Here is a 12,218-nt window from a genome sequence, read left to right on the forward strand (position 1 = left end):
GGTGTTAGACATAACTGGGGACTGCAAAACCCAGGCAGTGCTTCTTTAGCTTTCAGCTGGCTTAGGGCGCTCTCTGACCAGGGGGCAGTTGCCCTAGTTGCACTCCCCTAAAACTATTCCTGTCATGTGTTACTTCAGTATTCTGTTAGCATGATATTTCTGTGTAGCATTCTGTAATAATTTGGCTTGTTCAGTTTTCTTGATAGTAGAGGGGATATATGTGAAGGGGAGGGGAGACAGGGGTTTTGTTGATCCTTGCTCTGAATTATTTGTATTTATAAAATGACAATTCTACAGAATATTGTTTCTTTTTATACTTTAATAAAATACATTCAATATAAAATCATAACTGAGGCTTGTGTGGATGGGATCAGATGATTTGTGGGGACCGAACTCGCGGAGATGGGGCGGAAACGGGATTTTTAAATTTTAGTCCTAGTAGTTTGCCGGTCCACAAAATAATTATTTTTTTTCTGCCGGTCCACAGGTGTAAAAAGGTTGAACAACACTGATTTAGATAATGCCCTTTTAAACAACAAACTCACCCCTGAATCTCTATAAACGGAGGTTGAAGTATCATAAAGACTGCATTATTCTCAGTAAAGAGACCTCTTATAACTTAGATGTTATTTCAAGTCTTGATCCTGAATGCATTTAAGTGTTATATTAAAATTATAAAATGGAAGCTGGACACTAATATGCAAAAGAATTCCTTAAAGCAAGCAATATATAAATTATCCTCAATAGCCCCTTTTTTCAATTTATGACAAAGTTTTGTGGGTTGGATAACTTGTAAGGTGATCTGCTTTTGTCTTTTGGATAATCTGTCGTTTTTTTCCAATAGCTAAAACCCTTGATTTTTTTTTGTTGCATAATTAGTTAGTGCATTTGTTGCATAATTGATGTTAGTGCATCAATCGCTTAGCTACTTGCATGTGGTTTTAGCTACTTTGCATGGCCGGATTGGAAAATGGGTGAGCTGTTTTGTGCATGGGGTTGGTAAAAACGATTGTCGCTAAAGCTGTGAAAACAGGTTTAACAACGATTGCCGACTTTACTGCATCTAGCCAAGTGACTTGCCAAAGATCTCAAAGAGCAGCAGTCGGCTCTAGAGTTGTCCCTAAAATGTAGTCAAAAGAAGACAGTGATCATAAAGGCTCATACTAATAGTAGTAAATATACAACCCAGCACTTGAATCCTTGAGTGTTATGTTAGGGAAAGTGGATTTGATGTACTGCACTACCTCTCTGTTACAATCAAAGAGGTTTACATAGAGTATTATTTACAGGTGCTTATTTTGTACCTGGTGCAATGGAGGTTAAGTGACATGTCCAGAGTCTTAAGTGGCTGCACTGGGCATCAAACACAGTTCCCCTGGTTCTCAAGCCACTGCATTAACTATTAGGCTACTCTGTCAAAGCTTTCAGTCAGGCACATTTTATTTAAAGCTGAAAAAGAACTTGATCCCCTAGGATCTGAGCTGTTCCTGGTTAAAATATGCAATCCCACTCAATGCTGTCACAAAGATTATGATGTAACTAGCTTTATAGCCCGTTACATTAACGGGTGTTAGAATATGTATGTGTGTGTCTGTCTTTCTTTCTTTCTATCTCTGTCTCCTTAGCCGCTTTCTGTATTTCTGTCTTTCTTTCTTTTGGCTGTCCACCACCACCCTTTGCGTGCTTCCCCTGTCCATTCTCCCTTTCTTTTACCTCCCCTGTGTCCACCACCACCCCTTCACTGCTCCCCTTATCCAGCAGCAGCCCTTCTCCCTTTGTTTTACCTCCCCCCCTGTCCATCAGCACCTCTTCCTGGTCCCCCTGTCCAGCAGTAGGCCTCCCTTCCTTCCCCCCCCCTGTCCATCAGCACCTCTTCCTGCTCCCCCTGTCCAGCAGTAGAGAGTAGAGAGTTGCGCAGGGACAGAAATCCCACCCGTCCCCACCCGTCCCCGCCAAAATCCCACCCATCCCCACCCGTCCCCGTGAGGAATCCCTCCGTCCCCACCCGTCCCCGTGAGGAATCCCTCCATCCCCACCCGTCCCCGCGAGGAATCCCCTCCGTCCCCACCCGTCCCCGCGAGGAATCCCCTCCGTCCCCACCCGTCCCCGCGAGGAATCCCCTCCGTCACCATCCTTCCCTATAAACTTCAGAAATAGTTATTTTATTTAATTATGCTACTGAATTAAAGGCTCTGGTAGAGACCCATTTACAAATAAGCAAAGAGACTATTAATTTGGAAATATTAATTGGGAAGAATACATACTTTGTAAATGGGTTTCTACCAGAACCTCTAATGTAAATATAAAATATAAATACTCAGCTGATGAGAACCCACAAACTGTCAGCTGAGGACTTCCTTTGCAGTTGGCCTGGGGTCCCTTTTGCCAAGCTTGGCAGGCAGCAGTAGCGTCCCTGAGTCACAGATGCTGGCACCTCAGTGGCTCATGGATGCTGCCAGCAACTGCTGCGCTTGGTGGAGGGGAGTTCTGACCATCTCTAGAGGAGGTCCTCTGCTGGCGGTGCTTGGGGATCCCCACCAGTCACAGCAAGGGCCAACAAGTACTTCAACACTGTAGAAATAAAACCAGAAATGCATTTCCTTTTCTTTTGAACACAAAACAAAGATATCTGCCATATACATTTCCCAAGGCAGATGACTCTATGCAATGTCACCTCGGTAACAAAATACAAAAATAGACAAATACACCCCCTCCCTTTTTACTAAACCACAATAGTAGGTTTTAGCACAGGGAGTTACGCTGAATGCCTCGCGCTGCTCTCAATGCTCATAGGCTCCCTGCGCTAAAAAACAATATTGCGGTTTAGTAAAAGGGAGCCATAGTGCAAAATATAGACAGCAGATATAAATTCTCAAAACAGACACATTTTGATCACTAAATTGAAAATAAAATCATTTTTCCTATCTTTGCTGTTTGGTGATTTCATGAGTCTCTGGTTGCACTTTCTTCTTCTGACTGTGCATCCAATCTTTCTTCCTTTCTTTCAGCCTCCTGTATGTTTCCTCTCCTCCAGACCTCATTCTCTCCCCCAACTTTTTCTTTCTGTCTCCCTGTTCCCCCTTCTTTCTGTCTCTCTGTCTGCCCCCTTTCTTTCTTTCTCCGTGCCCTCCCCCAAGCCACTCGGTTTGCTGCCACCGCCATCGGGGAATAGTCCCCAAGCCACCGCTGTCCCAAGCTTTCCCTGCAGAAGCGTCGCGCTGACCAGCATTCCGCTCCCTGACGTCAATTCTGACGTAGGAGAGGAAGTTCCGGGCCAACAAGGCATTTCTCCTCATTCCATCCAGCCTGAGCCCCATCTCTCCTTGATCCAGCATTTCCCTTCTGTGTCTGTCAGAATTACCATTCCACCTATTTTCCAGCATCACCCTTCTTTGTGTCCATCTCACCTATATCCGTATCTCACCACTTTTTCAGAATCTTCATTTGTCTCTGTCCTTGTCTTTACCCCATATTCACCATTTGCCCTTTCAATGTCTTTATCTCCCCCCCCCCACACACACTTTTTCAGCATTACTTCTATGTCTCTATTTCACCTCCTCTTCATGTCCCCTCTGTATCTCTATCCTTATTCAGAAGGTCCTGCTTACCCTTTCTCTTCTTTGTGTCACTATCTCCATTTTCAGCTTTCCCCCCTTTTCCATTGTTAATGCACCCTGTAGCCAGAATCTTTCCACCCTCCCTCCACTCCGGCCCAGCCCAGTATGAAATATTTCCTTTTGTTTCTCTCCCCTCTCTCTTCTCCTCCCTCACCCACGAGTCCTGCATCTGGCCCTCTCCCTTCTACCTGCACCTGGCAACACCCCCCTGCTCCGCGGCTCTCTTAAGCAACTCGTCAGCAGCGGTGATCAAGACAAGCTGCCGACATCGAGGCCTTCCCTCTACGAGTCCCACCTTTGTGGAAAAAGGAAGTTGAAACAAGCGGGACTCGCAGAGGGTAGGCCCCGACGCCAGAAGCTTGTGTCGATCGTTGTTGCCGAAGAGAGCCGCAGGTAGAAGGGAGAGGGAGATAGGAAGGCTGTAGAAGCTCCGGAGCATGACACCGAACCCGGCCAGGATGATTTCTTTTTCAGGCTGCTGCTGCCGCTGCCGCTGCCATCCCCCACCCGAAATGACAAAAAACAGCCTAATGCCCGCGTCGGGAAATAGCCATGCTGAGCAGTGAGCTCAGCACGTACACAGATGAAAGCCTTGCTTGCTGATTGGTCCGGCGGCACGGTGGGGCGGGGCCGCCGGACCAATCAGCAAGCAAGGCTTTCATCTGTGTACGTGCTGAGCTCACTGCTCAACATGGCTATTTCCCGACCCGACGCCAGACTTGCATCGCCAGACTTGCATCGCCAGAATTTAGGTAGGTTGTTTTCATCCCCGTGGGAGTCCCGTGGGCAAGGGGGCGTCCCCGTGGGAGTCCCGTGGGTCAGGGGGGCATCCCCGTGGGAGTCCCGTGGGCCAGGGGGCGTCCCCGTGGGAGTCCCGTGGGCCAGGGGGGGAACCCGCGGGATCCCCGCGGGACCCGCGGGATCCCCGCGATCCCCGTTCCCGTGCAGACCTCTAGTAGAGAGCTACTTCAAAGTGCTCAGTTATTTAATATCTGCCTTTTCTCAAGTTTTCTATTGTCATCTCTGCCTTTAATTTTAAAGCTAACTGCAATTGTCTACTCCTTTATGCCTTCTCTTTTTCTCAGTCTCTGTTCTTGTCTGCTCATCTTTTCATATCGCTAATCCTATTGAATGTTGTGCTGCTCAGCCTGCTTTGTATGGAACCTGGGGAGGAAGGCCGCCGCAGCTTCGCGCGACTGGTCCGGTGAGAGTTTGGTCAGTGTCGAGCGTGGGACTCGGTTTCCCACACAGCGCCACGCTGTGCTTGGAGCGTCTTTGGCGGAGGGGGGAAAGGCCTGTGCAGGAGGAGAAGCCACGGAGCCACCGCCATTCAGCGCCTGTACACCGCGCTCCTCAGCATGAGTGGAAGCAGCCGGCAAAGAACCAACTCGTTCGCCGACTCGGGCTCGGGGCCTTCCGCTGTTGGAGGAGCGGAGCGGGCTTCTGGAGGCGGTCGGGAAGACTGAGTGCGAGTTGGAGGTGCACTGGTAAATAGGAAGACTTCGGGAAGGTCGGGGAAGGGGTGGGCAGCAGACAATGCGGTTCTCCAAAGTCCCGATCCCTTCCCGAAGCTGGAGAGGGGCGGGAAAAGCTCGCGATCGCCTCTTTTTTAATTTTAAAGTTGCCACGGCAGCAGAGATGTGAATTTGGGCTCAGTGTCAGAGGCTTCCTTCGCTCTCCCGGGCCTGCTCTCCTTCCCCTAAGTACCGACTCCTCACTCCCCGCAATCTAGCTCATGCGCACTCGTGCCGCCACACCACGACAGATCAGGGAACATGCGGCGCGAGTGCGCATGCGCGCTTAGCATTTTATTATTACAGATAAGAATATAAGAATTGCCGCTGCTGGGTCAGACTGGTGGTCCATCGTGCCCAGCAGTCCACTCATGTGGCAGCCCTCTGGTCAAAGACCAGCGCCCTAACTGAGACTAGCCCTACCTGCGTATGCTCTGGTTCAGCAGGAACTTGTCTAATTTTGTCTTGAATCCCTGGAGGGTGTTTTCCCCTATGACAGACTCCGGAAGAGCGTTCTAGTTTTCTACCACTCTCTGGGTGAAGAAGAACTTTCTTATGTTTGTATGGAATTAGAGAATGACACGGGGAAAAAATCTGTCCCCGTCACTGCACCGTCCCCGGCCCACCATCCTCTGCACCGCCCCGTCACCGCCGTTCCCTTCACCGCCCCGTCACCGTCACCGCCATCCTTTTCACCGCCCCGTCACCACCACTGCCATCCCATTCACCGCCCCGTCACCGTCCCCGTCTAGCACCCATCTTCTTCCCTCCGCTCCCCCATAGTCTGGCATCTGTCTTCTTCCCTTCCAGCATCTTCTCCACACTCTGCCTTCCACATTTCCTTTCAGGGTCTGTTCCTCTCTACTCTCTTTCAATGTCTGTACTATTCCTTTCCACCACCCTTCCCTCCCTCCTTTACCATCTGTTCCTTTCTACCACCCTTCTTTCATATCTTCTATCAGTCCCCCCACCATCACTAGCAGTCTCTCTTCTCCCTTACCATGAGCAAATAGAACTTCTGAAAATTGTATTGCTGAGGCATTATTTCTAGTACGCCTTTTTTTCCAGATGGATAATGACATCAATTTTATAATTCTTACTGTCTGCTCTGATTTCATTCACAATTTGGTTTGTGTTTTGTACCTGAGGATTCCATGAGGCATTTAACCTTTTCCTGTCTCTTCTGTGATTTCAAGTTGATTCCTTCAATAATGGAGACTCAAGGCAGTAGCAGTTTTCTATTTTGGGCTCTTTTGACATTGTTTAAGGGATTTCTTGTACATTTGGTGCTGGTCTTCTTTGATGAGGTCACTTCAGAATCTATTTCCAAGGAAGAGAAACTTTTTTCCCTTTCACCCCCTCCTTCCTTGTGTGAGCCGGAACACGCGGTCCCCGCAAGCAAGTAATTTTATATCATTTTCATTCTATTCATTCATAGAAATTAAAGTCTAGATAATGCCAGTCACATAACAAAACATGATTTTACAAAAATAATTCCCTGCACAGTCAAGCCTGCAAGGATTACTAGATGTCTTTCAGCAGCTCCCCTCCCTCCCTCCCCCTTACCTTTGTGGCCAAGTCAAAATGATCTACCAACAATAAAATTTTAAAAACACAAAGCACGCTGTACGCAGAGAAAATGTTAATTATCATTTATATTCCGCGGGTTTTCAAAGAGGTCAAGGCAGATGACTTTATGCAATGTCACCTCAGTAACAACTATACAAAAATAGACAAATATTCCCCCTCCCTTTTTACTAAACTGCGATAGCGGATTTTAGCGCAGGTTGCTGCGCTGAATGCCCCACGCTGCTCTCGACGCTCATAGGCTCCCTGCGCTAAAAACCGCTATTGCGTTTTAGTAAAAGGGGGCTATAGTGCAAAATATAGACAGCAGATATAAATTCTCAAAACGGACACATTTTGATCACTAAGTTGAAAATAAAATCATTTTTCCTACCTTTTTGGCTGGTGATTTCATGAGTCTCTGGTCCTTCTTCTTTCTTCTCCTGCCCCCCCATTCTTTCTCTCTCCCCCTGGCTCCCCTCTTTATTTCTGCCTTTATTTCTCTCTCCCCCTGGCCCCCCTCTTTATTTCTGCCTTTCTTTCTCTCTTCCCCTGGCCTCCCTCTTTATTTTTCTCTCCCCCTGGCCCTCCTCTTTCTTTCTGCCTTTCTTTCTCTCCCTCTTGACCCCCTCTTTATTTCTGCCTTTCTTTCTCTCTCCCCTTGGTCCCCCTCTTTATTTCTGCCTTTCTTTCTCTCTCCTCCTGGCCCCCCCCCTTTATTTTTTTCCTTTCTTTCTCTCTCCCCCTAGCCCCCACAAAGCCATCGTGCCAATTTCTCCCCTTCCACGATTCTTTCCCTACCCTCACCCCCAAGCCAGCAGCCGATTTCTCCCTGCTCCTTCCCCGATGTCCTGAACTTCATCGGGCAGCAGCAGCATTCACAATTCACTGCTGTTCCCGCTTCAGGCCTTCCTCTCTGTCGGGTCCTGTCTTCATGAAAACAGGAAGTAGGCAGGACCCGGCAGAGAACAAGGCCTGAAGCCGGCAACAGCAGCGAATTGTAAACGCTGCTGCTGCCCGAAGAAGGTAATGGAGCACCGAGGCAGACCGCTTCTTCCCCCTCCCAGCCGAACCCCCGCTGACCCTCCTATCTCCCCCCCATGAACCTTTCCGACCCTCCCAGCGAGAGCAGCAAACCTCCTTCGCGGCTTTCTCCTCCCTCTGCCGCGTCACTGATGACGTCATCAGTGATGCGGCAGAGGGAGGAGAAAGCCGACGCTACTGGAGGGAGGTTTGCTGCTTTCGCTGGAAGGGTCGGAAAGGTTCACTTTGGGGGGGAGAGATAGGAGGGTCAGCGGGGGTTCGGCTGGGAGGGGGGAGAAGCGGTCTGCCTTGGTGCTCCAAGGCCTGGCGCCATTACCTTTTTCGCCCCGCCCGCCCCCCCCCCCTTGGTACGCTACTGCTGTCCAATTCTCCTTAGTTTGCCAGTTTTCTTTTTTGGCGACCGACACGCTTTCAAAGAGCCGCGCACGCGCGGCTGCTCAAAGTTCAATCTTCTGCTCTGCTGCAACTTCCTGTTTCCGGTTGGGTCAGAGCAGAAGACTGAATACTGAGCAGCCACGCGTGCGCGGCTCTTTTGAAAGCGTTCTGGTCGCCGAAAAAGAAAGCCGGCAAACTAAGGTGAGGTGGAGAGAGGAAGCTGGTTAAACGATCGAGCCGGCGTGCGGGTGGGGGCTGCGGGGACCGCACGATCCTTTATGCCTCACTGTGGTGACAAGACCATTCACCGCTCCACGGGGCGGTGATGGCTTTGTCCCCGTCCCTGCAGAGGCTGCTAATTTTCATTCCCCGTTTTTGGCAGGTTACCCGCGGCTAAACGCGGTAGCCGCGGGTAAACTGCCACCGTGTCATTCTCTATACGGAATCTATCCCCTTTTAACTTTAGAGAGTGCCCTTTCGTTCTCCCTACCTTGGAGAAGGTGAACAACTTGTCCTTATCTACTAAGTCTATTCCCTTCAGTACCTTGAATGTTTCGATCATGTCCCCTCTCAATCTCCTCTGTTCGAGGGAGAAGAGGCCCAGTTTCTGTAATCTTTCACTGTACGGCAACTCCTCCAGCCCCTTAACCATCTTAGTCGCTCTTCTCTGGACTAGAGAGCTGCACGGGAACGGGGACGACGGGAATCCCGCGGGACCCGCGGGTTCCCCCTTCGGGTCACGGAGATCCCATGGGGACGCCCCCTAGGGTCGCGGGGATCCCATGGGGACGCCTCCGAGGGTCGCGGGGCTGGATGTACTCAGTCGCGCGGCTCTTCTTCTCCCTACCTTCTCTGCTTGCAGCACAGAGCCGAACGGAAGTCTTCCCGACGTCAGCGCTGACGTCGGAGGGGAGGGAGGGCTTAAACAAAGCTTAAACAAAGCCCTCCCTCCCTCCGACGTCAGCGCTGACGTCGGGAAGACTTCCGTTCGGCTCTGTGCTGCAGGCAGGGCAGGTAAGGAGAAGGAGAGTAGCCTCGCGGTTCGAGTGGCTACCAAGGGAGGGGGGCAGTCCACCCCGTCCCGCCCCGGTTGCAGCACAGCCGGCCAGGTCCCCTTACTTTTGTGGCACTTCCCTGACCGACCGATAACAGCCCGGGTCCGACAATCCTCCCTGCCCTGTAGCCGCGAATCTAAATTACCTTCTTACAGCAGCTGTAAGAAGGTAATTTAGATTCGTGGTTAAGGGCAGGGAGGTTTGTCGGACCGGGGCTGTTGTCGGTCGGTCGGGGAAGTGCCACAAAAGTAAGGGGACCTGGCCGGCTGTGCTGCACCCGGGGCGGTAGAGAAGGAGGGGGGGGGGGGAGAAGGACGCTGAAAGGCCATGGTGAAGACAAGAGGGGGGGGGGGGAAGGACTCTGAAAGCACTTGAAGACAGAGGAGGGAGAAGGACGCTGAAAGCACATGGGGGAATACAAAGGGGTGGAGAAGGACGCTGAAAGGCCATGGGAAGGGCGGGGGGGGGAGAAGGACTCTGAAAGCACTTGTGGAAGACAGAGGGGGGAGAAGGATGCTGAAAGCACATGGGGAAGACAAAGGGGTGGAGAAGGACGCTGAAAGGCCATGGGGAAGACAGAGAGGGAGAAGGACGCTGAAAGGACATGGGGAAGATGGGGGGGAGAAGGACATTGAAAGGAAATGAGGAAGAGAGAGTAGGGAGAAGACGCTGGCAGGGAAGAAGACAGATGCCAGACTATGGGGGGAGCGGAAAGAAGAAGATGGGTGCCAGACCAATTTGGAAGGGGGAAGAAAGGGAGAGGCACAGTAACAGAGCAAATGGAAGATGCAGAAGGAAGAGAGACAGTGGATGGAAGGAATTGAATGAGAACATGAGGAAAGCAGAAACCAGGCAACAAAGGTAGGAAAACGGCTAGCGGGCAGGAAACAGAGGGTTGGAGTCAAGGGCCAATACTCAGATTGGCAATGGGTCACGAGCGGAGTTCCACAGGGGTCGGTGCTGGGACCTCTACTATTCAATATATTTATTAACGATCTGGAGACGGGGACAAAATGTGAGGTTATCAAATTTGCTGATGACACCAAACTCTGCAGCAGGGTTAGAAACACGGAAGACTGCGAAGACCTACAAAGGGACCTAACGAGACTGGAAGACTGGGCAAAAAAGTGGCAAATGAGTTTTAACGTAGAGAAATGCAAGGTCATGCATGTAGGAAAAAAGAACCCGATGTTCAACTACAAAATGGGGGGAACACTGCTAGGGGTGAGTAACCTGGAAAGGGACCTGGGGGTGATGGTCGACTCATCACTGAAACCATCGGTGCAATGTGTGACAGCCTCAAAGAAAGCAAACAGAATGCTGGGCATCATCAAAAAGGGTATCACGACCCGGACGAAGGAAGTCATCATGCCGCTGTATCGCGCAATGGTGCACCCGCACCTGGAGTACTGTGTTCAATACTGGTCGCCGTACCTCAAGAAGGACATGGCGGTACTCGAGGGAGTGCAGAGGAGGGCGACTAAGCTGATAAAAGGTATGGAAAATTTTCCATACGCTGACAGGTTAAAAATGCTGGGGATGTTCTCCCTGGAGAAGAGGAGACTTAGAGGGGACATGATAGAAACCTTCAAAATCCTTAGGGGCATAGAGAGAGTAAATAAGGACAGATTCTTCAAACTGAGAGGAGCCACAAGCACTAGGGGTCACTCGGAGAAATTGAAAGGGGACAGGTTTAGAACAAATGCTAGAAAATTCTTTTTTACACAGAGGGTGGTAGACACATGGAACGCGCTTCCGGAGGAAGTGATAGGCCAGAACTCTGTACAAGGATTCAAGAAGGGTTTGGATAGGTTCCTGGAGGATAAGGGGATAGAGGGGTACAGATAGAACTTGAGGTAGGTTATAGAAGTGGTCAGAAACCACTTCACAGGTCGCAGACCTGATGGGCCGCCGCGGGAGCGGACCGCTGGGCGAGATGGACCTCGGTCTGACCCAGTGGAGGCAACTTCTTATGTTCTTATGTTCTTAAAAGAATTCTATTTTCTTTTTTTTTTTTTTTTGCTTCAGGATAAAGTAGTATATTAGTTGTGTTGATAAAAATTTATAAACATTAGAGGCTCTGGTAGAAACCCGTTTACAAAGTATGTATTCTTCCCAATTAATATTTTCAAATTAATAAAGTCTTTTTGCTTATTTGTAAATGGGTTTCTACCAGAGCCTTTAATTCAGTAGCATAATTAAATGAAATAACTATTTCTGAAGTTTATAGGGACGGGCGGGGACGGAGGGGATTCCTCGCGGGGACGGGTGGGGACGGAGGGGATTCCTCACGGGGACGGGTGGGGACGGAGGGATTCCTCACGGGGACGGGTGGGATTCCTCGTGGGGACGGGTGGGATTTTGGCGGGGACAGGTGGGGACGGGTGGGATTTCTGTCCCCGCGCAACTCTCTACTCTGGACCCTTTTGAGTAGTACCGTGTCCTTCTTTGGCAATGTGCAAAATTCCAGACTGCTAAAACCAGTTCTACAGTTACGTTAACAGCAGAATAAATTAAAGTTTACCTTGTTGACAGCATCTGGCCAATTTTGTGTTTCCATACAAAAAGCAGAGTGCTTGGGGTACACAGCACCTCCTTTCCCCTTGAGAGACCCATCCAGGAAGTTTGCCGTGTAAAACTGGAGCCCAGGCTGTGTGGTGCTTACTTCCAGCACTCTGCCAGTGTCAGGATGCCAAACTCTGCATAGACAAAAACAACAACAACCCAAAACACTGAAAATCATTTGAAATTCTGGCATAGATCAGGAATAGAACTGTTTTCTCCCAAGTCAGGGAATGTTTCATGAGAAGTGAGATTTCAGTAAATGTTGATAGTTTCTGGTAGATACTGTATTTTTCTTTTTCATATTCTTGCAGAAAGAATGAGCACAAGTGTGAAAAACCTTATAGAAGAAAATGCACTCTCAGCATTTGTCTACTATAGTATTGAGCGAAACTGGACTTTCCCAGCACATGCTTGAACGTCTGTTTCATTTACTCTTGGAACACGTGCTATACCAGTGAAGCTAACAGAAGAAAAAAAAATAA

The 12,218-nt window shown here is 49.6% G+C and overlaps 1 protein-coding gene across 4 annotated transcripts in view; it reads right to left on the minus strand.

Moving 5' to 3' along the window:
* Positions 1–12,218, minus strand: part of GALM (galactose mutarotase) — a 97,726-nt gene that overhangs the window by 33,124 nt on the left and 52,384 nt on the right. For all 4 annotated transcript variants that reach the window (XM_033938155.1, XM_033938156.1, XM_033938158.1 and 1 more), the window contains exon 6: positions 11,696–11,870. In XM_033938155.1, the coding sequence (XP_033794046.1) occupies positions 11,696–11,870 (175 nt within the window). The remainder of the gene's footprint in view (positions 1–11,695; positions 11,871–12,218) is intronic.

This window comes from Geotrypetes seraphini, chromosome 3, assembly GCF_902459505.1.
Source record: "Geotrypetes seraphini chromosome 3, aGeoSer1.1, whole genome shotgun sequence".
NCBI lineage: Eukaryota > Metazoa > Chordata > Amphibia > Gymnophiona > Dermophiidae > Geotrypetes > Geotrypetes seraphini.